Below are 26,876 nucleotides of genomic sequence, written 5' to 3'. Positions count from 1 at the left end.
CATGCAATGCGCCCAGCAAGTCTGCTCGAAACTGCTAAGTCCTGGGATCAACTACAGCCACGCCCACTCAGTCACATGATAAATCCATCAGCCTATCGAATGCCAAACATCCTAAACTCAACGGAGTTCAACGTTAAAGAGCCGCGGAGTTTTCTCCCACCAGTCCGCTTGTTGCTAACCGCATATCAAATCTAAAGAAGACCGTAAGTAACGTCAAATTTCGGTCTTTCTTTGTTTACGACCCATTAAGTTAGAAGGACCGATGAAAGGCGGAAACCCACAATACAGTTGCTCAAAATGTAACAGTGTTAGTACAAAAGACGACCAGCAGGGGGTAGTTGATAGATAGTAACGTTGTCAGTACGACCTATCAACCGAATTTTGTGCTTATTTAATGATGTATATATGAAATGTAAATATAACAACTTAAGCAAAGGTAGTATTATCAAATTGTCGTGGCGGTGGTACTGTATCCAGATTGGAAATTTACAACGTCTTTCCATCCTGTATGGAAAAAAAGGGCCCCATACCCAACCACCTAACGCCATGGAGACGTCTCCAGGTGGCATCAGCATCGGTGCAGTTGATGCAGTCTGACTGTAAGAAAGCAGTTTATTTTAGCTCTGAGGTTTGTTTGCTAGTTTTGTGCTAGCTTAACCTGTCTAAGATTAGGGAATTGTCTGTTTAAAATTAACGGAAATTGGCGTAAAAGTTGAGTTTAGTGGCTCTTTCCATTCAGAAATTCGTCATAATCATCAGTGTCATTGTACTTTCAGGTTACAAATGTTCTCTCAGGGTTAAATCAGACTGGCAGCTCGACGTGACGTCAATATACCTGAAATAAACGGACGTGCGCGCGCGTGTGGCATATTCCTGGCGCGGCCTGTTAAGTCAGTTGGATATTTAATATTCATGATGATGTTCTTCAGTGGTTAAATTTCTCTTCAAGATATATGTAAATATTTACACGATCTTATTTCTTATCATATATATTTTTATACGATTTTTAATACTGTTTATATATACTTTATTGCTGGTATTTTTGAGTGGACACCAAAAAAAAAATTGCATTGTACAGGGAAACGTGTTTCTTAACCTTGTATATGACAGTAAACACGTTGATTTTGAAATGAGATGATGTTAAATCACCTTTATAACATAAATACCGTCCTTTCCTCATAAACCACAAGCTTTGCTTTTGAATCGTACAGTTTGTGCATTTATTGCACTTTATTGGGCAGCTGTGTGGTGCAAGTTGAGAGTGTTTAAGGTGTTTAAATATATTTTCCATGTTTTGCTCAGTGACCATTAAACATTTATTGGCATTATTATAGATTATTTAGAAGTAAAAATCTCAAAAAACAAAACCAAAATGTATTTAAAAACTACACTTGAGGTATATGACACACGCAGGGGAAATGACCAGGGAACGTGATAGGTCTCATGACATAATTGTTATAATTTTTAATGACAGAAAATACATATTTTAAAAAAAGGCTTTGTGGTAAATGAGAAATGATAATATCTATGTTACAAAGGTCATTTGACATCCAGAGATGAAATGACCAGGTGATGTAACGAGTTATTATCATGAATATTAAATATCAATCACTGACTTACCAACTGTATTCTTGGACTAAAATTAGAGTGTAAAAGTAGATATCATGGTTACACTTGCAACCCACATGCAAGTCAAAGTAGTCACATCTTGAAGACCTAAGACTGTTAATGAGCAGGGGCTGTTTTCTGTTGTCCGTGTGTACTTTATAGTACTTCGTTGTTTTTTTGTTTGGCTGTATGAAAGTGCGTGGTGGTTTGTGAAAACGTACACGTGTTACCTTGGAGCATGGATAGATATTTTAAGGTTTTAGGTTTTCAGATGTTTTAATATTCTATGACGTAAATTCTCCTTTTATTTAGTTGTTTAACTGTGAGCATAGATATGATAAACTCTAACCCTAAAACTACACTGGTGCTTCAGGAGAAAAAAGGTGAAATGTCAGTCATGGCAATATCAAGTCAGGGCCTGGCCACGTCAAGTGACACCAAGACATCATATCATTATTAAACCAGACTTGGCACAGAGGCCTTTATAATATTCCTATTTGTTAGACTTAAGTAAGTTCGGATATCTTAATCAGTGTAACTCTTTCTGTGCTCTTTATCTTCAAAACTGAAGATGGAGGAGGACGATCCAGACAGCAAAGGAAATCGTTTCCCCCCACCCCTGCCTGAGGAAATCAACGTCAAACCCTCATCTTTGTATCACGTAGGAATATTAAGCATTACAATGAACCGAATGCTTCAGAAAGGCCATTGTCGCAAATGCATTGACCTAGTCATTTACAAATAACGACACATGCACCTATCCTATATCTGCCTTAGCTGATCACCAGCCGCAGTCTCTACCCACCCATCCTCCAGCCCAATTCACGGACCAGGGCAATTCCTCATAAAGAGATTGGTTACTGTCGCACTCCCAGTGAGTCCATCGCTAACAACTACAGACCCCAGGCTAAAGACCTAAAGATTGGTGATCTCAAGTACGCTAGGCATGAAAAAGTATCCACCCCAGGTGGATCAAGCATCACTGCATCTAGCAGAAGGTAAGTCACCCTTCAAGTAACATCAGTAGATCTATGCGTCTTTGATCATGTCCTGAGCTTGATCCGGTTCTTGAATGTTTCCTCAGTGGTCTTTCAGCAGTGCCTCAGCTCAAGTCTGAAACTAGTAGCAGGCCACTGAGTCCTCAAGAGCAGCTGGAAATTATTCGCAGAAAAGAGGAGCAAATGAGAGCCAGTCAAAAACTACCCACTGAGAATGACCTGGAGGCAAGTATCAGTAAATTTAATATTAAAATTGACTCATAACTTTGGAGTTTCTGCCTTCTTTTGTCTCACATGCATCTTTTATCATACAGAGGTATGCATACTACATCACCACTGGTATTCCCAACTCTGCGGTTAATCCTCAGCTGCATCAACAGATGATGGAAGCCTTATGCTGTCAGTTTCCCCAGTATAACGATCCAGGCCTCCAGAAAATGATGGCTGAGCTGGAGGAGGAGATACATTCAGAGTATAATTTCAGTGTCAAGAAGAGCATAGGTATAAACAACAAATGTGTGATTTTTTTTGAGTACCAGCCAGTATCATTTTAACACTGAGTTGATGGATAATCAAACTAAAACAAACATAGAACTCCAATTCAGTGTTTTCACATTGTGTTGCATCATTGAACAGGACAGTGTGGTTCTTACAGTATATGACTTTAGGGACTTGTAAATCACCTCACTGTTGTTGGTGCTTTAGATGAACTCAGACATTCCACAACAATTACCCCCCCTGCCCTTTAAATGGTGTTCTTTCTCCGCTCACCAGTGGATTACGTCCTGATGGACCCGGAGGAGCGTCAGCGACTTTCCATATACAACATCCCTCAGCCCTTTCCCAGGGGGGTGATTGTTGCACCAGCACCCTGGGCCAATGAGTACAGGGAGGCTCACAATTGGCAAAGCAAACATCTCTTTATCACCAATCCTGTTGTATTGCAACTGGAGGACATCTGGCTAAAAAGGTAATGCAGAAATGTAATATACTGCCAATTCAGTTGTTATTGGAGGGCATGATCACTTGACTTTAAATGACACAAAAGACAAGTCGCTTTGTGTACCAGCTTGAATTTTGTGGAAACAATCTACAGTTTAAACAGAAAAAAAAATACCTGAAATGTATATGTGTTTTTAATCTTGTTTCAGCTTCTCATCCTTGAGATTTATCAGACTAGAGGACCTTACTTCCCTCCAACTCCCCATCTGGCCGTTTGAGTTTGAAGAGATAGTCCAGAGACAATGCCAAACTGCCAGGGATGGACTGCTCCACAAGTGAGTCATGTCAGTGTGGGTCTGCCATTGAGTCATTCAGCTGGTGTCCAGACTTCTTCATGTAGCATGGTGTTGAGTAATCCTTGTGTAGGTGCAAGCTGATGTTTCCCGATCGTCCACTTTGGAGCTGTCACACTGCCCTTCACTGCCTCACTTTAGGTTTCCATCACACTCCCATGTTGTGCTGTCTTGTATGTGCCTACACTCCCGTGCGAGACTGCAGGGTTGATGTATGATCCTTCGCCGTTAGTAGAATTTAGAGGCTGTTTGTTTATATTCATGTTCACAAATTGCACCTAGTAAAATCCTATTATTCTGCCAACCATATTCCATCCAGAGGACAAACTAATGTTGGTCTCCAGGGTGTTATCAATATACACAAGAGAATAGGTCAGGTGAAAACTGAAGATAGTCAAGTTTGATTTTTCGAGAATTTGTAAGGTATGTTTGTCTTGTGTGATTTATATTTTTTTCTGATTTTTTCTTCTGTTCATAATTCTTATACGAACCCCTATTTAATTTAATGCATGACTGCATACACGATTTGTTTTGTTTGTTTGATGTCCCTCTTTATTATAATGCATGTCGTAATTATTATCATCCATTTTCAGGTGGCTTCCTGAATGCGTGGCTCTCTTCAACTCTGTGAAGGACCTGTGGTCACCGTTCATGTCCGAGCCTGCACAGAAGGCTCCTGCTCGCATCCAGCGGTTCTTCAGCTGTGCAGCTGCTCGCATGTCACAGCAGCTCCGAGGCCTGGTCGCAAAATCTTTGGAGGATCTCTTACTTTTCTTCTCTGGATATGAGGTTTGGATGACCTTTTTAGATGGGGCATTATTTTTATTATGTGACCATGAAACACCAGCATTCTCTCTTCTTTACACTTGGATTGTGCCAAAGCATCGGTTTCTGTTCTTTGTCCTTCAGGAAGGCAATGACTTCAGCGGAACCTACAATGAAACGATGTGCAACAGGTCTCAGTCGCTGATGATTAAACTACAAGTGGAAAAAACTTGCATTGGTTTTAGTCCAAGCCTCCTGGAGATTTGGCAGCTCATCCACACAGCCTTCATGAAAATTGTCAAGAGTGCTGAAAATCTCCCACGGGTACTGTTTCATTATATGTTCTTGACCCCCTTGTCATCTAATTTATATCTTAGAATTCTGTCCGTTCTTTTTTTTTTACATAGATATGACTGATCAGTCGCTGTTTCTCGCCAGGTTGAATGCAAACTCTTCGCTGATACCACCAACTTGTACCTACGCACAGTCAAACCTGATGAGTCGCTGGTTACAGACATAATCAGCAAAGCTGAATACATTTTCAATAAGAACACTCTGGGACCTGAAAAGTAATGTCAATTCAACTGGTTTCATGTGGCTTTCTATTTTTTTTGTTTTGTTTTTTAAAAACATGGTCAATAACAGTAAAACTCCATTTTATTTTTCAGATATTTGAGTTTATACGAAAAATACGTCCATCTACTGGACAACACAGCAAGCCAGGACATAGCAGCCCTCCTCAAAGAGAAACAGCCATTGGGCGACTTAAGCAAGGTCAATGAACAGTTTCAGCTGGGTGGAGATAACTGTCCAATACTATCTCAGTTCTAACTGAAATCTCTGCCTTCTCTTTTTCTTTGAACACACAGAAAATGGAGGCTTTAAATAACGAACTGAATCAGATGACTTCACTGCGTGTTACAGTACCCCTGTGCATGTTTCGCTTGTGTGCCGGCGAGCTGAATGAAGACCTGTGTAACCGCACTGAGAGGCTGAAAGACACAATTGTAATGTTTGCAGTGGAGGACAATAGAGAACTCAATATAAGGTGAGAGGGAAATCGACCTCAGCTTTCCTAAATCAAAAACAAAATAATATGTCTTTGTGTATCTTTTTTTTTTTTTGTACTTGAGTACTTCAAACATGTACTAATGGGCACCAATATTTCTACAGGATCTGTCAGCAGTATGAAAAGTTCACGGAGATGATCCAAAGCACCCCAAAGTCCACGGAAGAGTTGGTGTCTCTCATCATGTGCATTAAACAGACCACTGCAGAGACCACTAAGAAGCTGCAGATCGAGGTGGATGAGTCAGCACATCGCCTCAGCTTCCTCCTGGACTACGCCACTCTGCCTCGTATGCCACGTCTATTGTTGCAGAGCCCATTGTGTCTGGATGTCATGTCACGTCAGAGTGTGATCTCATTCCCACTCGAGAAGACAATCATCACCGTTTTTTTTATCTTCTTCTCCCTCCAGCTGAAGACTTGGAGCTGAACACTGAGGTTTTCCAGTGGCCCAAGAAAATCCTTGTGGAGCTTGAAGATGGAAAGAAGCGCATGGACATCATGACAGAGCAGGCAAAGGAGTTTATTGCTCAAAGGTTACAGAACAAACAGACTTTACACTCCTGCTCTCAGCAAATCATCCAGTCTCCCACAGTAGAATTTCACTTAAAAGACTTTTATTGCCACGTAAACTATGTCATCTCCGTATGTGTAATGTAAATGTACCCCATTACTGGCATATTTTACTTAATTTCCTGAAATGACTTCAGCAAATGTAAATGTAGCCAATCTCCCTGACCTGCCAAGTTGATTCAAGCATCTGTAGGCCAGTAACAATGAGATGATAAGTGCCATCTCTGTTTAACCACTTCAGGGTAGTAAAGTTTGAGAGCAGGCTATATGAAGTGGACATTGAGGTTCAGTCCTTCAAGACGAAACAAATGATGAGCATGGAGGACTTGCAGGAGAATGTGGCAGTTCTCTCTAAGGTCACTGCCAACCTTGAGGATGCTGTCACTGAACTTGAGGTAAGAGAAACAATGGTAGATGTCATGCGAGTGTCAGTTCAAGTTGGATTTTGATGACTTTGATTTTGTTGATCACACTGAAGTTGAGGATTAGTCGATGGATAGGTTTTTAGAATTGATGCGAAACAGGTTCTGTTGGTGTCTTGTACAGAATATTAACAGAGAGGAGATGTTCCTGGAGAAGGACCAGAGCCAGTTCCCAATGTTGCAAACTCTGTTAGCAGAGAAACAACCGTATGAGCTGCTCTGGACCACAGCAAACAACTTTTACACAATGTCAGACATTTGGATGAATGGTAGGTCACATTTCCTGAGGACTCCGTTTCTATTTGATCACAGCTATTCTGTATTTTAAATGCATACATTTGATGATTTTTTTTTTTTTTACAATCATGCACTTCTTTTCTTATTTAGGTCCATTTTTAGGGCTGGATGCTGAGAACATCTCAGAGGAGCTTGACAACATGTGGAGAACAATGCACAAACTAGCCAAGACTTTCTCAAATCTTCCTGAGCCTTGCGGCGTGTCGAAAAGTGTCAAGAGCAAAGTTGACGTATTCAAAGAACACCTACCAATTCTGAGAACCATCTGTAACCCTGGCATTAAAGAGCGCCACTGGGAGATGGTTAGCTGCATCCATGGTGTTATCTTCTACATATTAGCTTCCAGGAATCAGCTTCACTCTTAAAAATCCCCACCTGTACCCTGATGTGAACGATGACATTGTTTGTCTACAGATAAGCAGCACTGTGGGCTTCGATGTCCAGCCAGAGGTGAACAAGTCACTGTCAGCCTTGTTGAACGTGGGTCTGTCAGAGTTCGCTGATAAGTAAGAGACTTAAACATCTGTTTAAAAAAAAACAACAACAAAAAAACCCTCAACCCAAATTTTCAATAATCTGTCATTTATTTTGGGATGATTCAACCTAACATAACAGAACATGACACGTCTTTATTTTATCTGTACAAACAGGTTGGAAGACATTGGAATGTCGGCCAGTAAGGAGTTTGCTCTCGAGAAAGCCTTGGATAAGATGAAAAATGAATGGGCCGATCTCCGGTTCTCTTTCACTCCATACAGAGATACAGTACGAAAAACAGACACATATGCACTCACACACTGCACTTAAAATAACAGAACTACAAACAAATCGTCAAATTTTTTAACATAAGCCACATTATGGCATCTATGCTTAAGCTCGACATAACCTAGCAGGCTTTATCGTTGATCACAGGGTTTTAAAATTGTATCAGCTGTGGATGATATACAGCTGCTTCTGGATGACAACATCATCAAGACACAGACCATGAGAAGCTCCCCGTTTATTAAGCCCGTGGAGACGGAATGTAAAGTAGGAAACAACACAAATCAGTATGTCTTTTTTTTAATCTTGAGAATGTAGAGTGACCTTTTTTTGAAAGAATGGAACAAGGATCATAATCCCACTTCAAGAATTAAATTAGATAGCCTTTAAATAGAAAACTTTTATGTTGGTACTATTGTTATTATGGAATTTTTTTTTTCTTTTACTTCTGGTTCTAGCAATGGGAGGAAAAGCTGCTGACTATGCAAGACATCCTGGACTGCATGCTGAAATGCCAGGCTACGTGGCTGTACCTGGAACCCATCTTCAGCTCCGAGGACATCGTTGCTCAAATGCCAGAGGAAGGACGCAAATTTAGCTCTGTGGACCGGTGCTGGAAGAATATCATTGGCAAGGCGGTAAGATCCACATACCACACGCCTGCTTTGGTACGTATATGAAAGTCATGGCATATTCATTGTGTTTTGACTTGTCTTTTTTGGTTCATATTGGCTCAGGTGAAGGATACACGTGTGCTGGTGGCTACAGATCAGCCCAACTTGCTGAAAAAGCTGAAGGAGTCCAATGAGTTCCTGGATGACATCCAGAGGGGCTTAAACTCTTACCTGGAAAAGAAGAGGCTCTACTTTCCCAGGTCTGAATTTCTACCAGCTTTAATAGATTTTAATATTTTGGACTATTTTGACTTGACAACCTTTTACCATGATCTTGTCGAGTGGTTCGCAGTTTAATTTCATCACCTTCATGACATTTAAGGTTCTTCTTCTTGTCTAATGATGAGCTGCTGGAGATCCTGTCACAGACCAAGAACCCCCTGTCTGTGCAGCCCCACCTGAAGAAATGCTTTGAGGGTATTGCCAAACTGGAGTTCACTCAGGACTTGGAGATAACTGGCATGATCAGCAGCGAGAAAGAGATGGTTCCCTTCACTGAAAGGATCAATCCAGCTGCAGCAAAGGTACAGAGCAGACAGTGTCAGATGAGATCAGTGTTCCTCAGTAGGCGGCCCTTGGGCTGCATCAGGCCCGCTGACCGTCTATTTTTGGGCCCTGTACTGTTATTCCTTCACTGTGTGTTTTGGTTGGGTCAGCACATGAAGGCAGGGTGGCCATAGAGGTTTGGGAGGTTTCCCGAATGGCCGGTCCGGCTCGAGCATTTTTTTTTTTTTTTTTTTTGTAACCCCAAACACCGTGGGTTTTTTTTTTTTCCACCCTGCCCTCGCAGCCACACCACATACAGACAGGTACACCAATAATTCACAAATGACCACACTTGCAATTCACTCACACCCCCACCTCTGGGGATGATACACAGACAGCCTGTTACTAGTTCACTCAGAGTTCACTGCTGCAAGTGCAGTTTTTTAACTTTCACTTTCATTCTTTGGAGCAGTTTTTAAAATTTTAATCAGTTTGTCAAACTGAATTGGACATCTGGTTTGATCTAGCATCTATTTTAGTTTGGATTTCCTGAGATGCTCGATTCACCATAGGACAGAAATGTATTTTTCCTTCTTCCTTGTGGTTCTTTGTGTTTATATTTAAAAAGTCTTCTTAACCCCCTCCTGACATATTTGTTTTGGATGCATGACAGGAGTCATGTTTTGTTTTATTCAACTTTTTATTTTAATTCATGTCAAAATGGAAATGACTTTTTTATTTTTGTCGTTGTTTTGAAAACATTAATTTTAAGTATTACAGTATTATTGCGTGTGGCCTGACCAACCTCAATAAATGGACCTTTGGCTCATTGAAAAATTTCTTTTTGGCTCTTTAAGATTTGTATTTGAGTACCCCTGGTTTAGATCGTGTCTATTGTTCATGTATTTTTTTTTGCTAGAGCAGTTCCAAGTCTAATATTTCTTTGCTGTAGCAATTTTAAACTGCTTGCATATTGGAACCATACTGAGGACCAATTTGATAACCGCATTGTTATCATTGACCCCTCTAAAAAAATGGCCAGGTGGTTATGTAGTTGACTATGTAGTGAGTAGTGAGTGATCTCAGTAGGCTGCAGTTTAGAGAACTAGAAGAAGAACTGATTTCCTGTTTATATTCTTAATCACTGATAACCAACCTAACTGGGAAGTAGCAGGGTCCCGTTCATTCATGTAGTGTCGCACATGCGAATAGATGTGACATGTATACTGTATCTTTGTATCCTAAAAATACTTTGTCATTTTTGTTCATTTGAACTCTGTAGTACTGTGGTGTATTTTATAAACAGAGGGTAACCATGTGATCTCTCAGGGTATGGTGGAGAAATGGCTGCTCCAACTTGAGACCATCATGCTGAAGAGTGTTCGACACGTCATTCATAAAGGAGTGGCTCAGTATGCTGAGGTAAATGGATGAAAAGTGCCCAGTTTTATCTTTGTTGTTTTATCAGGACTGGAGGTGTCAAAAACACATTTAAGCCAGTTTTAACTCACGACTTTGGTAACTTGGAAAATGGGATTTTAGTCGAAGGATATTCATCAAAACTCAAATGATCAGATATCAATATCAGAAAATCATGCATAAAAGGGCACAAAAGGCTGTTTCTGTAAATCATACATAAATTCAACACGGAGACTTACAGTATTCTACTCTAGTTTCAGTTTACATGTCGTATTCAGCCTGATGTGACCTCAAAGGGGCGATTGCCTCACAACCTAACTCATTTGAAAATATCTCATTCATCGAGTCTTCCACTTACAATACGGACCATGAGCCACCTGAGACGTAGTGAGTCTATTTGACAATACAAACCCGAGCATTTTAGGTTGTCAGTTGTCAGTAGTTGGTCAAACCTGATAAATACTTTTAATATTTACATTTACATACGTTCTTCTTGTAGTTGCCCAGGAATAAGTGGGTGCTGCAGTGGCCAGGCCAAGTTGTCATTTGTGCTTCCTCCATCTTTTGGACAAGTGAAGTATCTGAGGCCATCCAGACCAACACCCTGCCTGTTCGTTGAGATTCACCCGTATATATACACACAACTTGTATCATTAATATTGTGTATTCTAACCTGCTCTTCCTTTTCTCTCACAGAACTATGTGGATCAGTGTAACGATCAAATTTCTGACATCGTGGCTTTGGTTCGAGGGAAGCTGTCGGCAGGGGCAAGAATGACGCTTGGGGCTCTAACTGTTATAGATGTTCACGGTAATATACTATAGAGTTTGGTATTGTAAAGGTGTGTGATACTTTGTCTTAACAATAGCTTGTTGAAAATCTGATTTTAATTTTTCTCTTGTAGCTCGAGATGTTGTGGCACAGTTGGCGGAGGATGGCATCTCCTCGCTGAATGACTTTGCATGGATTTCACAGCTGCGTTACTTTTGGGAAGATGAAGAAGTTATGCTGCGTATGATCACCACCTGCTTGAAGTATGGCTATGAATACCTTGGCAATTCTCCTCGTCTGGTCATCACACCACTTACTGACCGTTGCTACAGGTAAATGACAGTTTCAGCTATAGATGAAGGTCTGTAAATGCATAAAGTGTGAATATTAATTATATTCCTACATTCTTTTGAACTACAGAAGGTAACATTGAACATATGATCTAACTATTCTTCACCAGGACTTTAATGGGGGCTTTGAAGTTGAACTTGGGAGGAGCTCCTGAGGGCCCTGCTGGTACTGGCAAGACTGAGACCACAAAAGATTTGGCTAAAGCTCTGGCTAAACAGGTACACACACATTGCTGTCAGAAAAATGTTTATCTTGTGAATGTTTGAGTTTGTTTTACTTTCAGTGCTGATGTATGAAACCTGTTTTGTTCCCAGTGTGTGGTGTTCAACTGCTCTGATGGGCTGGATTACAAGGCCATGAGTAAATTCTTCAAAGGACTTGCTCAGTCTGGCGCGTGGGCCTGCTTTGATGAGTTTAACCGTATTGAGGTAGGTGCCGCTTCGTTTTACACTCTGACAACCACATGTGTTCAGCTTAAAGCTAATGGTGACTAATGGCTAAAAACAGCTACAGCAACAAAATTATAGCAAAACTGCCCAAATATGTCCATTTACAAACTGTGTTAGTTTGTTAGTGTGTTGCTGCACATGTTTGTGATGTTATCCAGCTCTATGCTCAGTAACCTGGCTTTTTCAGGCAGTTTTGTTGTGTTTTTGCTGTAGCTGTTGTTAGATATTGTCTTCAAGCTAAATATACATGTCTGCCTCTCTCTGACTTCTGGAGTTGCAAAGAGATAATGCAATGCTGAAAAGACATCTAAGACTTCTATTAATGAGTACTTGAAAGGTAAAATGCACATTTTGGTGAAAGTAATTGAAGAAAATCCATTGTCATGTAAATTCAAACCCTAACCAAGTTTAGATAACTGCCTACTCAGCAGAAGGTAGAACTATAGATATACTGTATTTTCATGACTGATTGGCTGGATTTTTTAACCCTTTAGTGCGTAGTTCCAATTCTCATCTGAACACTGAGACTTCTATTATTTGTCTAATTGTTTCTCCACCAAATCACACCATTTATTACAGTATAGTCATTTACAGATTTGACTGGTGTATTTGTCTGTGAAAGGTGGAGGTGCTCTCTGTGGTAGCTCAGCAGATTCTCTGCATTCAACGGGCAATCGCCTGCAACAAGACAACCTTCATGTTCGAGGGGACAAAACTGACACTCAACCCAACCTGCAATGTTTTCATCACCATGAATCCGGGTTACGCCGGCAGGGCTGAGCTGCCCGACAATTTAAAGGTGCGTATGTGTAGTATTCTCCTGCCTTAACTTCGCTATTTGTACTTTAATTATGCAGGCATCATGCATGCATGCATAAGTTGCACGTTTTTTGCTGCTGTGTTCTATAAATAGATTAAACTTTTTTTGTCAAAATGCAAAGTTAAATGTGTAACACCATTATGTGTAGACTATATGCATTCATTACTGTATATACACATATCCATTCATCCTGTCTTACAGGCTCTCTTCCGGACAGTTGCTATGATGGTGCCAGATTATTGTCTCATTGGAGAGATCTCACTTTACTCCACAGGTTTTATCGAATCACGCAGGTACTGCTTTAAAATCTTGCCAAACATATTCTAATGACTAAGCTTTTCTGAATTACCACTCATTATAATCACACATTCTTGTGCTGACAGTCTGGCTCAGAAGATTGTAGCCACCTACCGTCTGTGCTCCGAGCAGCTGTCCTCCCAGGCCCACTACGACTATGGTATGCGAGCCGTGAAATCTGTGCTAACTGCAGCAGGGAATCTGAAACTGAGGTACCCTGAGGAAGATGAGAGCAAACTGTTGCTAAGAGCGCTGCTGGATGTCAACATGGCCAAGTTTCTTGCACAGGATGTCCCACTGTTTGAGGTAATTGATCTTTTTACAAATGTCATATTTGTGTGGGTGTTCCTCTTCATATGTCATTCTCTTATTATTAATTTTTCTTAAACTGTCGCTTTCCACAGGGTATCATCACAGATTTATTCCCTGGAGTAGAGCGCCCCAAACCAGATTATAACCTGCTCCTCAAGGCTATTCATAACAACATTGCTAAGTTCAACCTTCAGTCTGTAGAATGGTTCATTGGCAAAATCATTCAGGTATGAAAGATGAATCTGTATTTTATTAGAGATGGAAAACGTGTAAGTGTGTATTTGTAGAAGTCAACTTCAGACACATGTACCCAATAGGTGTACGAGATGATGTTGGTACGCCATGGCTTCATGATAGTAGGAGACACGCTAGGAGGAAAAACATCCGCGTATAAAGTTCTGGCTGCTGCACTTGGAGACCTTTACAAAGGTGTGTGTTTCTAGTTTTTGCTATTTTATTGTTTGTCCTGTATTTTTTGATGTATTTATCTCAAGTAGGCCATTAGAAAACAATATTTTTAATTTCTTTTTAATATTCAGAAAACCTGATGGAGGAATTTGCTGTGAACTACTGCGTCATCAACCCCAAGGCCATCACCATGGGCCAGCTGTATGGCTGCTTTGATCCAGTCAGCCATGAGTGGTCTGATGGGGTCCTGGCCACCTCCTTCAGGAGCCAAGCTCTCTCCACAGCAGAGGAGCGACAGTGGATCATCTTTGACGGGCCCATTGATGCGGTCTGGATCGAAAACATGAATACTGTGCTTGACGACAACAAGAAGGTACTGTCTGTTTCCCAGACCTTAGTTTTTTGTTTGTTTTTTTTATTCAAAAAGGATTCCCAGGTCTCACTCTCACTCACTCTGACTCTGTTTCTCTCGCTCTCTCTGTTTTTCTCTCTTTCTGTCTCTTAGCTCTGTTTGATGAGTGGTGAGATTATCCAGATGAGCCCAAAGATGAGTCTGATCTTTGAGCCTGCTGACCTGGAGCAAGCCTCTCCAGCAACCGTCAGTAGGTTTGTATCCAGGGCAGAAGCTCCACCAGCATCTGTGGCATAGAACAGAAAGCATTCATTTTGAGGACTGTATGATGAGTTGTTGGTCTTTCTTTGACTATACTATCTTCACTCTAAAGGTGTGGTATGATCTACATGGAGCCTCACCAACTGGGTTGGAAGCCCCTCAGAGATTCCTACATGAACACTTTGCCTGAAAGCCTGAGCAAGGAAGATAAAGAACTGGTGAGGTTACAAACAAGTTACATTTCTGTTGCATGAATTAAATATTTCAGGTTTTGATGAATGTCTTTTATCTGCTGATCTTTTCACCAATAGATAAAGGTGCTTTTTGATTGGCTTGTCCCAGCTTGTCTGGCCTTTATGGATGCAGAGTGTCGCTTTGTGATTCAAACATCTCATATCCACTTAGCCAACAGTCTCATGAAGCTTTACAAGTGCCTCATAGGTCAGTAATAATGGCATTTAATGAGTCCTAAGGGTTTTTTTTGTGCCAAATGTGCTAAATAACTTTCCTCTCCATACTCAGATGAAATGTTTGAATCAAGATCCGGTGGCGAAGACAAATCCTTCGACCAGAATAAAACCATGTGGTTGCAGTGCCTGTTCCTGTTTGCAGCTGTATGGACTCTTGGAAGCACCATAAATGGTGACAGTCGTAAGAAGTTTGACGTCTTCTACCGCAAGCTGATCTTGAGCATGAACAAAAAGCATCCTCGGCCCAAGTGTATCGCACTCAAAAAGAACAACGTGTTCCCTGAGAGAGGTTATAACTTAGTCAACATTTATGAAACCCTTTTTTTACATTACAGATCCATCATGATGACTTTTCTCTTGTAGGTTCTGTCTTCGACTACTACTTTGAAAAGAATGGTCCTGGACAGTGGAATGTGTGGACTGATTTAATCACAAGGGAAAAGAACATGATCCCAGCTGATGCTAACGTGAGTTCTGTCACAGATGTTGATGCTGCTAAAAATGCAACTATACTGTAAGTGTGCATGAACTCAGAAACTGTTTTTCCACCACTAGGTGTCAGACCTCATCATCCCCACCATGGAGACAGCCCGTCAGCTTTTCTTCCTACAGACCTACCTGGCACATGAAATACCCATGCTGTTTGTGGGGCCCACTGGCACAGGCAAATCTGTCATCAACAAAAGCTTTTTGGTAGAGCTGCCTCAGGAAAAGTTCATGCCCAACTGTATCAACTTCTCAGCCCGCACGTCAGCAAATCACACCCAAGAGATCATCATGTCCAAGCTGGACCGAAGAAGAAAGGGTGTGTTTGGACCACCAGTGGGGAGGAAGTGTGTCGTTTATGTTGGTAAGGCCAGTGTGTTTTATTGAGGTCAAAGTAGATAACTGATTTAAAAAAATTCACTCCTTCTGCTTCTACAACTTGTTGCTTGTTGTCTAGATGAACAAACTGAAGAATTTTTGATCAAGCTTTGAGTTGAATTTTATTTTATTTTATTTGTACTTTGAATTATAAGTTATACTCTGTTTTGTTGCATTGTTGAATTTATTCTCCAGAACATTTTCCTTTTAAATTCTTTTTTGTTTCTGGTTTAAATCATTTTAATACGTCTTCTTTTAATATGTTATTTATTTTGTTATTTTCACCCTTTGGTATTCATTTTAGTATTTTATCCTTTTTTTTCCACCTCAACACTAAATCTTTTATTTACTTATTTAAAATGTTTAACTTTTTAATATTAAGCTTGAGGAGTAGGATGGGGGGTGAGACATTCATTTTTGTTTGTGTGTGTGATTGTTTGATTGGCTGATCAATGTCCACCATGATTAGATGACTTGAACATGCCAGCTAAAGAAATCTACGGCGCACAGCCCCCAATTGAGCTGCTCCGACAGTGGATTGATCACCGCCACTGGTACGCCAAGGACACGTCCACACTCAACATAGTGGATGTGCTGTTTTTGTCTGCGATGGGCCCTCCTGGTGGTGGGAAGAATGATATTACAGGTATTGTTGTCTTTTATGTTTCATATTCGTAACATCATTGAAGAACTTGAGTGTAACTAAGAGAAATGTTTCCAATACTAGGCCGCTTCAGTCGTCACCTTAATATAATCACCATTGATTCCTTTGATGATGAAACCCTGACCAAGATATTCAGCTCCATCACTGATTGGCACTTCAGCAAGGGGTTTGAATCCTCTTTCTCCAGGTAACTCCTAAATATCTCTGAGTGTCTTTGTGTTGTCAAAAGCTATACATTATTTAACATGTGATACTATTTTCTTTATCAAGGCTGGGTAAGATCTTGGTTCAGGCCACCATGGCAGTCTATAAGGATGCAATTAAGAGTTTCCTCCCTACCCCATCCAAGTCCCACTACATTTTCAACCTACGAGACTTTGCGCGAGTGATCCGTGGCGTTCTTCAAGCTCCACAAACACACATGCGGGTACGTTACAGGCAAATTAGGGTCTCCAAATAACCTCACTTGTGTATTGTGGAATATTTAAGTGATTGTACATCTCCTAATCACGTTTCCCTCCCATTTATATCAGGATGGAGACAAACTAATCCGCCTGTGGATCCATGAAGTCTATCGTGTTTTCTATGATCGGCTTATTGACAATGAGGACAAGGAGACATTCTTTCACATCATCAAAGAGAGGACTTCATCTTTGTTTCAACAGAGCATGGAAAAGGTACATAAGAGATCATGGCAGGTACAGATAGATACACATACAACCTACAACCTCTCTCTTAGTATATCTTAAGCCCTCCACAAAAAAAAATCTCCGTAGTAGATGTTGATCAGTTTCAATGGTTTCTGCTATTAGATTCTTCTTCTATTTCAATAGATGTGCAATAATGTGCTGATAGTTAATAGAAGGACTACTCAGGTGCAAAGCCGCATCTCAGTCTCAAGATTTTTTCCTACAGGGATTCAAAACCATTACACAAACAGTGCACAAACACACTCAGCTGTTGAGTTTGATCCAGTGTTGCCTTCATGTAAGACTGCTCCAACATTTTCTTTTCTTTTTTTTTTGTGCAGCTTTTGAGCCATCTCAGCTCTGATGGCAATGTGGTAGACGAAACCATTCGGAGCTTGTTCTTCTGTGACTATGCTTTTCCTGATGCTGACACAAGGGCCTACGATGAAATCACAGACCTGAAGGCGTTACAAGAAGTCCACGAGTTTTACTTAGATGAGTACAACGGCTACAGCAAGGCACCTATGCCCCTTGTGATGTTCATGTTTGCCATTGAACACGTCTCTCGGATCTGTCGTGTGCTAAAACAAGACAACGGCCACCTTCTACTGGTCGGCATCGGTGGCTCGGGGCGGCAGAGTGCTACAAAGCTAGCCACCTTCATCAATGATTATGTCCTGTTCCAGATTGAGCTCACCAAGACCTACAGCATTTCAGACTGGCGTGAAGATGTGAAGATTATGATGCTGAAAGCAGGCGTTGAGGGCAAGAGCATGGTGTTCCTGTTCAATGACAGCCAAATTAAGGATGAGGCCATGTTGGAAGATGTGAACATGTTGCTCAACACTGGCGATGTACCGAACATCTTTGCTGCAGACGAACGTGCCGACATCATTGACAAAATGCAGGGTATCGCCCGAATTGAAGGCAAAAAGATTGACACTACTCCACTCTCAATGTACAACTTCTTCATTGACCGCGTGAAGGCCAACCTTCATATTGTTCTCGGTTGGCAGCTTTACTTGACTCTCTGTACTTGTGTTCTGTTTTACTGAAGTATGTGTGACTTTTTAATGAACAGAGATTATTAAATTCAACAGCCATGAGTCCCATCGGTGATGCATTTAGAAACCGTCTAAGGATGTTCCCTTCCCTCATCAACTGCTGCACCATTGACTGGTTCCACACATGGCCAGATGATGCCCTGGAGATGGTGGCCCACAAGTTCTTAGAAGATGTGGATATGGAGGATGACGTTAGACGGAGGTTAAAGACAAACAGGATGCAACAATGTCTTAATTGTTCTCGCTGTATTGGATATGTAAAGGACTGATTAATCGACTTGCATTGTGCTCATGCTTGTTTTTCTCTAACCACAGGGTGGTTGAGATGTGCAAGACCTTCCAAACAAGTGTTAAGGAAATGTCTGGAAAGTACTACTCCAGACTCAGGAGACACAACTACGTCACGCCCACTTCCTACCTGGAACTCATCCTTACCTTTAAGGCTCTGCTCAATGTCAAGAGGGGTGAAGTGAATACTGCCAAGAATCGATACATCGTGGGTCTCGAGAAACTGGAGTTTGCTGCGTCTCAGGTGATGTATTCTATCAATACCACCGAATGTTCATCAGTCTAACAAAATGAATGATGTAGACACTCGTGCAGCTAATTTCATACTGTGTTTGCAGGTGTCAGTGATGCAGCAGGAGCTGACAGCTTATCAGCCAGAGCTAATACAGGCCACTGCTGAGACCGATGAGATGGTGGTAAAGATAGAGAAGGAAACCGTGCAGGTGGATGCGAAGAAAGAACTTGTGTCTGCTGATGAGAAAATTGCAAATGAAGCTGCAGCTGCAGCCCAAGCCATCAAAGTATGCACATACCATTTTTACAGTCCCAAGTTATTGCTGTATGATTTCACATGCTATACATTGTGGATTTCGGTTTGGATGAATTGTTGTCTTTCAGGATGAGTGTACAAAAGACTTGGCAGAAGCATTGCCTGCATTGGAAGAGGCCAAATCAGCCCTAGATACTTTGAAACCTTCAGACATTACAGTGGTCAAGTCTATGCAGAACCCACCAGGTCCAGTCAAATTAGTGATGGAGTCCATCTGTATCATGAAGGACATCAAACCTGAGCGAAAACCTGATCCCAAAGGCTCTGGTAAGATCTTAACTTAAATTGAATGACTTTTGCTGTACCATAATTCTGTACAAATATTTTGCTCAATATCCTGGAAATTAGCAGCTGTATTGTTTCATATTAATATTGAGCATTTGTCTACAGGTAAGATGGTGGAGGACTTCTGGGGTCCCTCTAAGAAGCTCCTTGGAGACCTGAGATTTTTAGAAAGTCTCAAAGTCTATGACAAAGACAAAATTCCTCCAGCGCGAATCAAGAAAATCAGAGATAAGTTTATCAACCACCCTGAATTCCAGCCTGATATCATTAAAAATGTCTCCTCAGCTTGTGAGGGTCTCTGTAAATGGGTGCGGGCAATGGAAGTGTATGAACATGTGTCCAAAGTCGTAGCCCCCAAAAAGGAGAGACTAAAACAGGCTGAGAAGGATCTGGAAATACAGAATCAAAAGTTGTCTGTGAAGAGAGCTGAGCTGAAAGAAGTCGAAGATAGACTGCAGAATCTGAATGATGATTTGGACACCATGAATAAGAAGAAAGAAAGCCTGCAGGATAAGATTGAGCTGTGTTCTCAGAAGCTGATCAGGGCAGAGAAGCTGATAGGAGGACTGGGTGGAGAGAAGGACAGATGGATAGAGGCAGCACAGCAACTCGAGAACAGGTACATCCACTTTGGAATGGGTTTCAGACTCACCTTTCAAATGGCATTATAGTAATTGATATTAACGTTTGTTTCCCCATCTGCAGATACACCAACCTGACAGGTGACATTCTCCTGTCTTCTGGAACTGTGTCATATCTCGGGGCATTCACCGTTGATTACCGTGCCGAGTGCCAGCAAAAGTGGCATCACCTGTGTCAGGAAAAGAAGATACCCTGTTCTGAAGACTGCAGCCTCAGTATTACACTGGGTAACCAAGTGGCCATCAGGACTTGGCAAATTGCTGGACTACCAGTGGACTCCTTCTCCACAGACAATGGCATCATTGTTTTTAACTCCCGCCGCTGGCCCCTGATGATTGATCCTCAGGGTCAAGCCAACAAATGGATCAAAAACTTGGAGAAGGAGAACAAACTTGCTGTTATCAAACTGACTGATAATAACTTTTTGAGAGTCTTGGAGAACAGCATCCAGATGGGGACCCCAGTTCTCCTGGAGAATGTGGGTGAGGAGCTTGAACCTGCGCTTGAGCCAATATTACTGAAGCAGACTTTCAGACAGCAGGGTGTCGATTACATGAAGATCGGAGAAAATATTGTGGAATATTCCAAAGACTTTTTGCTCTACATGACCACTGGACTGAGGAATCCTCACTATCTACCAGAGGTGTCTGTCAAAGTCTGCCTATTGAACTTCATGATCACACCACAAGGCCTGGAGGACCAGCTTTTAGGTATTGTTGCTGCTACAGAGAAACCTGAGCTAGAAGAGAAGAAGAATCAGCTTATTGTGGAGACTGCTCACAATAACAAGCAGCTCAAGGAAATTGAGGGAAAGATCTTACAAGTGCTCTCCACTGCTGAGGGAAACATCCTGGAGAATGAAACTGCTATTCAGATCTTGTCATCCTCTAAAGTCCTCTGTGAAGAAATTTCAGAGAAGCAGGAAGTCGCCAGTGTCACAGAGAAGGAGATTGATGACACCCGTATGGGCTACCGCCCTGTGGCTGAGCATTCCTCCATTTTGTTTTTCTGCATCTCAGAGCTGACGAACATTGAACCAATGTACCAGTACTCCCTGACCTGGTTCATCAACCTTTACCTGTGTTCCATCGACCAGAGCAAGCCAAGCGATGATGTATCTGAACGAATCAACAATATTGTTGACCACTTCACCCGCAGCATTTTCAATAATGTGTGCCGCTCACTTTTTGAGAAGGATAAGCTTCTCTTTTCCCTGCTGCTTACAGTGGGCATCATGCAGGGCAAGGGCCAGGTTGATGACCAAGTCTGGCGCTTCCTCTTAACAGGAGGCATTGCTCTGGATAACCCACATCCAAACCCTGGTCCAGAGTGGCTGTCTGACAAGTCTTGGTCTGAGGTTGTCAGAGCGTCCGACCTCGCACACCTTAAAGGTTTATTTAAGCATGTCCGAGACCACATCTCCAAATGGAAGAACCTCTATGACTCAGGAAGACCCCATAAAGAGCAGTTGCCTGAGCCGTGGAATACGCTAACAGGGATGGACCGACTGGTAGTGATCAGATGCTTCAGGCCAGATAAACTGGTTCCTGCAGTGCAGGACTTCATTGTGGATAAAATGGGCCAGAGTTATATTGAGCCACCCCCATTTGACCTGGCAGGCAGTTACAAAGACTCCAACAGCTGCTCTCCTCTCATCTTCCTATTGTCAGCAGGATCAGATCCCACTGCAGGTAACTCATCAACGGCCTCTTCAACATTTGAATGTGCCATATATTTTCCCTCATCGCTTATTTTCTTTTTGCTCCTGCAGATTTGCTGAAATTTGCTGATGATTTAGGAATGGGGGGCAGCAAGACCCAAACCATTTCCCTTGGACAGGGCCAGGGACCAATAGCAGCTCAAATGATTGACACTGCCCTCAAAGAGGGCACCTGGGTGGTACTGCAGAACTGTCACCTGGCTACCAGCTGGATGCCCACCCTGGAGAGGATCTGTGAGGAAACAATTGTCCCAGACAAGACACACCCAAGCTTTAGGTAACAAATGAACAACCAGTCAGCTTCATGATCACATTCACAAGAAAGCGCGATTGAGACAGGTATCTTCACTCTTCTCCCCCAGGTTGTGGTTAACCAGCTATCCATCCAACCAGTTTCCAGTCAGTATCCTGCAGAATGGCCTGAAGATGACCAATGAGCCCCCTAAAGGAATACGAGCCAACCTGGTGCGCTCCTACCTGAGTCACCCTATCTCCGATCCCACCTTCTTTGAAAGCTCCTCAAAACAAGAGATTTGGCAGAAGTTTTTGTTCGGACTCACATTCTTTCATGCACTCGTACAGGAAAGGAGGAACTTTGGACCTCTTGGTGAGAAATAAAAGAAGCTGTCATTTTTGTCTCATTCAAATATTGAAGACCAAATCATGGTAAAGACCTTTTGTTTCTCCGTTCCTCTTCAGGATGGAATATCCCCTATGAGTTCAATGAGTCTGATTTGAGGATCTGTATGAGGCAGATCCACATGTTCCTGGAGGAATATGAGGAAGTTCCCCTGGAGGCACTCACTTATCTTACAGGTGAGAGTTTGAGAAATTGGTCATTACCAAAATCCTCTTCTAGGTTCTCATAGAGTTATTGTTCCTCAGGTATGTGTCTTGATGTCTAACTGCATGATTACCTGGTTTACACATACACTTTTTTTCATCCTGATTGAAATCCCTCCAACCGAAGATTTCAGATCAGCTTTTTACATGGGAAGTGATCTAACATGGTCTGGCTTTTACGTGCACCGACACTTTTAGTCAGATTAGCTTGTGTGTGCATGCACACATTATGCATTCTGCTGTCTGGTGAGTTTGGGTGTTTTTTTGTCCTGAAGGAAGGTGTTTATTCATATTAATTTGTTGCATATCTAAATTAACATGATGTCTGTTTTTACCTTTTATATTTTTGATGATCCCTCTTGTCAGGTGAGTGCAACTATGGTGGGAGAGTGACAGATGACAAAGACAGGCGTCTGCTGCTGTCCCTCCTGTCCATCTTCTACAGTCGGGAGCTCCTAGATCAGGAATGCTATCGTCTGTGTGAGGGAGATCAGTACTTCGTCCCAGCTCATGGTCCCCATGAGGTACAGTAGAGGCTCTGGTCTATTCCTAATTAACACTGCATGTTACTACACTGCCACGTCCAACATTCAACTTAAACTGTTGCCTCTGTTTCAGTCGTATGTGAGCTACATTCGCAGTCTGCCAGTTTGTGCCGATCCTTGTGTGTTCGGACTTCATAGCAATGCTGACATCACAAAGGATAATCAAGAGACCAATCAGCTGCTGGATGGAGTGCTGCTGACTCTGCCCAGACAGACAGGAGGCGGGGCCAAGTCTCCTCAGGTCTGCATTCTGAAACAGACTTTCATTTTTACAATTTCCATCCATCCATTTTCTACCGCCTATCCTGTTAATGGTGGCAGGGGGGGTGTAGCCTATCCCAGAAGCTTTCAGGCGAGAGGCGGGGTTCACCCTGGACAGGTCACCAGTCCATCACAGGGCCATCACATATAGACAGACAACCATTCACACTCACAGTCACACCTACAGTCAATTTAGAGTATCAATCAGCCTCGTCCCCTCTTGATGTCTTTGGACTGTGGGAGGAAGCTGGAGTACCAGAGAGAACCCACACAGGAACAGGGAGAACATGGAGACTCCACACAGAAAGATCCCGTGCTGGAGCTGGGGCTCAAACCTGGAACCTTCTTGCTGTGAGGCGACAGTGCTGACCACTGCACCGCTGTGCCGCCCTTTTACAATTTCCACTTTCATGTATTTCTCTCTCTGAATATTACATGATGTCTCCTGTGTTTGTGTTTGCTTTGTAGGAGCTGGTGGATGAGCTTGCTGAAGGCATCCTCTCCAAGCTTCCACCAGAATTTGACGTAAAAATGGTGATGGAACAATACCCAGTAATGTATAATGAATCCATGAACACTGTTCTGAGGCAGGAAGTCATCCGCTTCAACAGGTAAAGGCCAGTATTCCTGCTGTACCAGACCCCCCATTCATCAGTATATCTGTTTTCACTGAATCAATCACACTCATTTCTTGTCAGACTCACGCAGGTGGTGCGTATCAGCTTGGTAAACATCCGCAAGGCTTTGAAGGGTCAGATCGTGATGTCTTCTGAACTTGAAGACGTCTTCAACAGCATGCAGGTGGGCAAGATTCCAGCTATGTGGGCAGCCAAGTCATATCCGTCCCTCAAGCCGATGGGGAGCTACGTGACAGATCTGCTGGCCAGGCTCCAGTTCCTCCAAGTAAGATGGACACAGAACCTGACAAAATAGGGGGGGGTTAGGAGACAAGATTTAAGTCAGTAGGTTTCAGCAAGTTTCATCATTAAGTAAGTCTGAACTTTACATGTGTTGTGACAGGACTGGATAGACAGCGGCCCACCAACGGTCTTCTGGGTCTCTGGCTTCTACTTCACTCAGTCATTTCTTACCGGAGTCTCACAGAATTTCGCCAGGAAGTACACCATCCCCATAGACCGCATCGGCTTTGAGTTTGAGGCATGTCATTCTAAACCTCTATCAGTATGGTAGAATTACAATGTAAGATTTGTAGTCATCATTATGTTTTGCTGCTTCATAGGTAACCAAAGAGGAGAACCATATGGATGAGAAGCCAGAGGACGGAGCTTACGTCAGGGGTCTTTTCATGGAGGGCGCACGCTGGGACAGGGAGAACATGGTCATCGGAGAGTCCCTTCCCAAGATCCTCTTTGACTCTTTGCCCATTATCAAGCTTAAACCTGGAGAAACAGAGAAGTTTAAACACGAAGACATTTATGTTTGTCCAGTTTACAAAACCAGTGCCCGCCGAGGGACCCTGTCCACCACTGGTCACTCTACTAACTATGTCCTGTCCATTGAGCTGCCCTCTGACAAACCACAGAAACACTGGATTAACCGAGGCGTGGCGTGCCTCTGCCAGCTGGATGACTAAAACCAACAGCTGAAATTCTTTAGAAATAACTCAACTTCAAATTCATCCTGTCATTCTCAGGAGGACGGAGTCTGGACATTGTGGGGTCTGCAGCCCAGGCTCTGACCGCTTAGAGGGCTGCTGCAGCACCACCTTTGGTGACGATGAGGACTGCAGCTCTGGCTGTGATGACATCATGTTCCTCTCCTATCATTCTCAGGGTGTGAAGCTAGAACACTGAATAATTTCACACAGCTTCCTACCCTGAGTGTGACGCCAGAGGAACATGACCACTGGGTCAGTATTCATGTCATCAGAGCCAGAGCTACGTTTCAATCCAGCTGAGGCTGCTTAAGCTATCCAAGTCGTCACGCTTTTGTCTTGTGTTAATATATATAATATTTATTAGTTTATTCTGAAAAAAGAAATTATATGAGTATTGTTATTGCACAGCATCTCGACTCATTGCTTGATAAAGAAAATCAACAAATACAAAGAAGCTGGATGTTGTCTGCCGTCCATGTATGCAGTAGGATTCCTAGTTGGAGCAACACAAACCACTTTTAAGGATCAAAGCTGGCATGGAAGTCCATGATCAAGTGTTTTATAGTGGAGTGTGAACTCCTAGTTTCACCCTGCAGTGTCCTGAGGTCAAACACTAGATGTCAGCAGAGACAAGTCGGTGTTCCACCGCGTTTTGAAAGTAGCTATAATGGCAGACCACCCCTCAATACATGGGAGCACAAACAACCGTCTCCTCATTGGTAAATGACTTGATGCTGAAATACTGAGAGGATTAATATCTGCTGTAGATTACGACACAGGATGACATCCAAGATGGACCTGATTCCATTTGTAAAAGTGTTTCTATGCTAACCTGTTAGCGGTCTCCTCGCACACTCAACACACTCACTTGGGATCGACGTGATCGCTGCTTGTGTGTTCACGTCAGCACTGTCTGATGTTCCTCACAGTCAGCAGCTGTGGAGCCGAACAGAAACTCTGTTCACGTCTGAGTGCGGCTGCTGCATCACCACCCGTCCGTTGCAGTACAAGACAAAGCTCAGCTTAAGAAGACGTCACACAGGTTGAAACCGGTGAGGAGACGAGTCCAGTTCCTCATTTAAATCCCAGGTGATGAAACACAACGTTTTACTTTATCGTATATCATAGTGTCCTGATAGTCTCACAGGCAACGGGATTTCAACAAATAAAACAGCCTTCATAACTTTAACAGGCATGTTAGATTGACTCATGGGCTCAACTAGACTTAAGTTCGACTGACAAAGTGTGTTTCCTCTTTGAAACGGTTTCAGGAGTCCCTTCTCACTCTACCCATCACCTTTAGAAGGAAATTATTAGCTGGAGAAACCAAATACATAATCTCTTTTGTCCTTATTAAAGTGAGATATTTTCCTTCTCTATTACCAGAGAGCAATGTTGTTAATTTTTCTTTGTGGTATCAAATATCAATACTTATCAAGGTATCGTCTCTTCGTTAGAACTTCAAGTGTAGTGACAACACTGAAGTCCCCACAATGGCTCATCAAAAAGATGTCCAAATACTATAAATCTGGATTTATACAACTCATCAACTACAATACATGCAGAGTCCATCTTCTTCCAAACCCAATATTAAAAAAGAAACACTGTTTTTATTTATGTTCAGCAGATCTGCCCCTAATGTTGATAAGTCCTTTCTGGGCCCTTGCTGCTCCCCCCCCTCAGTATTTGAAGTAAAATAGGCCTCAGAGGGTGTGTTCTCATTTCATTGTCAAGGTCTTTTTGAGGGAATTACTGTATGGTTAGGTTGTCACAAAAAAAAAAAGCTGATGTGCGTTCAGTGTTTTGTCATCCTCTGAACAGTTTGGAGTTATTGAAATAGCCATTGGTCCGTGAGTTATCCTCCTCATCCTCACAAAGTGGACCATTTTCAGTCGTAGCGACTCTGTCAGGAAAGTAGTTCCGTCTGTGTATCTGATTGTAAAACGATAATATCACAAGTTTAAATTGTTATTTCAGAAGGAAT

General features: G+C 42.2%; 1 protein-coding gene across 3 annotated transcripts; it reads left to right on the top strand.

The window, feature by feature from the left end:
- The first annotated feature begins 58 nt into the window (after nucleotides 1–58).
- Nucleotides 59–26,452, top strand: LOC147246327 (dynein axonemal heavy chain 3-like). Of its 3 annotated transcripts, none has more exons than XM_086183476.1 (61): nucleotides 59–203; nucleotides 2,180–2,269; nucleotides 2,386–2,606; nucleotides 2,693–2,831; nucleotides 2,921–3,107; nucleotides 3,381–3,576; nucleotides 3,758–3,883; nucleotides 4,495–4,690; nucleotides 4,811–4,990; nucleotides 5,105–5,235; nucleotides 5,335–5,440; nucleotides 5,536–5,714; nucleotides 5,840–6,024; nucleotides 6,147–6,270; nucleotides 6,549–6,702; nucleotides 6,854–6,998; nucleotides 7,117–7,328; nucleotides 7,441–7,532; nucleotides 7,677–7,791; nucleotides 7,939–8,055; nucleotides 8,247–8,426; nucleotides 8,526–8,662; nucleotides 8,785–8,986; nucleotides 10,278–10,370; nucleotides 10,867–10,977; nucleotides 11,064–11,178; nucleotides 11,273–11,471; nucleotides 11,600–11,708; nucleotides 11,805–11,918; nucleotides 12,562–12,738; nucleotides 12,961–13,052; nucleotides 13,143–13,362; nucleotides 13,461–13,595; nucleotides 13,686–13,797; nucleotides 13,908–14,149; nucleotides 14,282–14,382; nucleotides 14,502–14,607; nucleotides 14,701–14,830; nucleotides 14,912–15,148; nucleotides 15,223–15,326; nucleotides 15,415–15,709; nucleotides 16,193–16,369; nucleotides 16,451–16,574; nucleotides 16,658–16,814; nucleotides 16,921–17,064; nucleotides 17,418–18,084; nucleotides 18,177–18,342; nucleotides 18,456–18,672; nucleotides 18,767–18,949; nucleotides 19,047–19,245; nucleotides 19,369–19,882; nucleotides 19,969–21,596; nucleotides 21,677–21,902; nucleotides 21,988–22,232; nucleotides 22,325–22,441; nucleotides 22,835–22,992; nucleotides 23,087–23,254; nucleotides 23,743–23,885; nucleotides 23,973–24,177; nucleotides 24,295–24,432; nucleotides 24,515–26,452. In XM_086183476.1, the coding sequence occupies exons 2-61, from the start codon at nucleotides 2,180–2,182 to the stop codon at nucleotides 24,866–24,868; spliced, it is 12,036 nt and encodes a 4,011-aa protein (XP_086039602.1). In that variant the 5' UTR covers nucleotides 59–203; the 3' UTR covers nucleotides 24,869–26,452. The 3 variants fall into 3 exon arrangements, with proteins under 3 accessions (XP_086039602.1, XP_086039603.1, XP_086039604.1); XM_086183477.1 differs by lacking the exon at nucleotides 59–203 and adding an exon at nucleotides 471–599; XM_086183478.1 differs by lacking the exon at nucleotides 59–203 and adding an exon at nucleotides 902–955.
- The last annotated feature ends 424 nt before the right edge of the window (nucleotides 26,453–26,876 follow it).

Source organism: Aulostomus chinensis, chromosome 17, assembly GCF_037954235.1.
Source record: "Aulostomus chinensis isolate RoL2024-O1b breed Wild chromosome 17, RoL_Achi_v1.0, whole genome shotgun sequence".
NCBI lineage: Eukaryota > Metazoa > Chordata > Actinopteri > Syngnathiformes > Aulostomidae > Aulostomus > Aulostomus chinensis.
This window is presented reverse-complemented; position numbering and strand designations above follow the sequence as displayed.

Excerpts from the sequence above, each read along its gene's own strand:
- LOC147246327 (XM_086183476.1), top strand. The coding sequence starts at position 2,180 with ATGGAGGAGGACGATCCAGACAGCAAAGGAAATCGTTTCCCCCCACCC. Across the intron at positions 3,577-3,757 it reads GAGGACATCTGGCTAAAAAG|CTTCTCATCCTTGAGATTTA; the intron begins GTAATGCAGAAA and ends ATCTTGTTTCAG. Across the intron at positions 6,703-6,853 it reads ATGCTGTCACTGAACTTGAG|AATATTAACAGAGAGGAGAT; the intron begins GTAAGAGAAACA and ends TGTCTTGTACAG.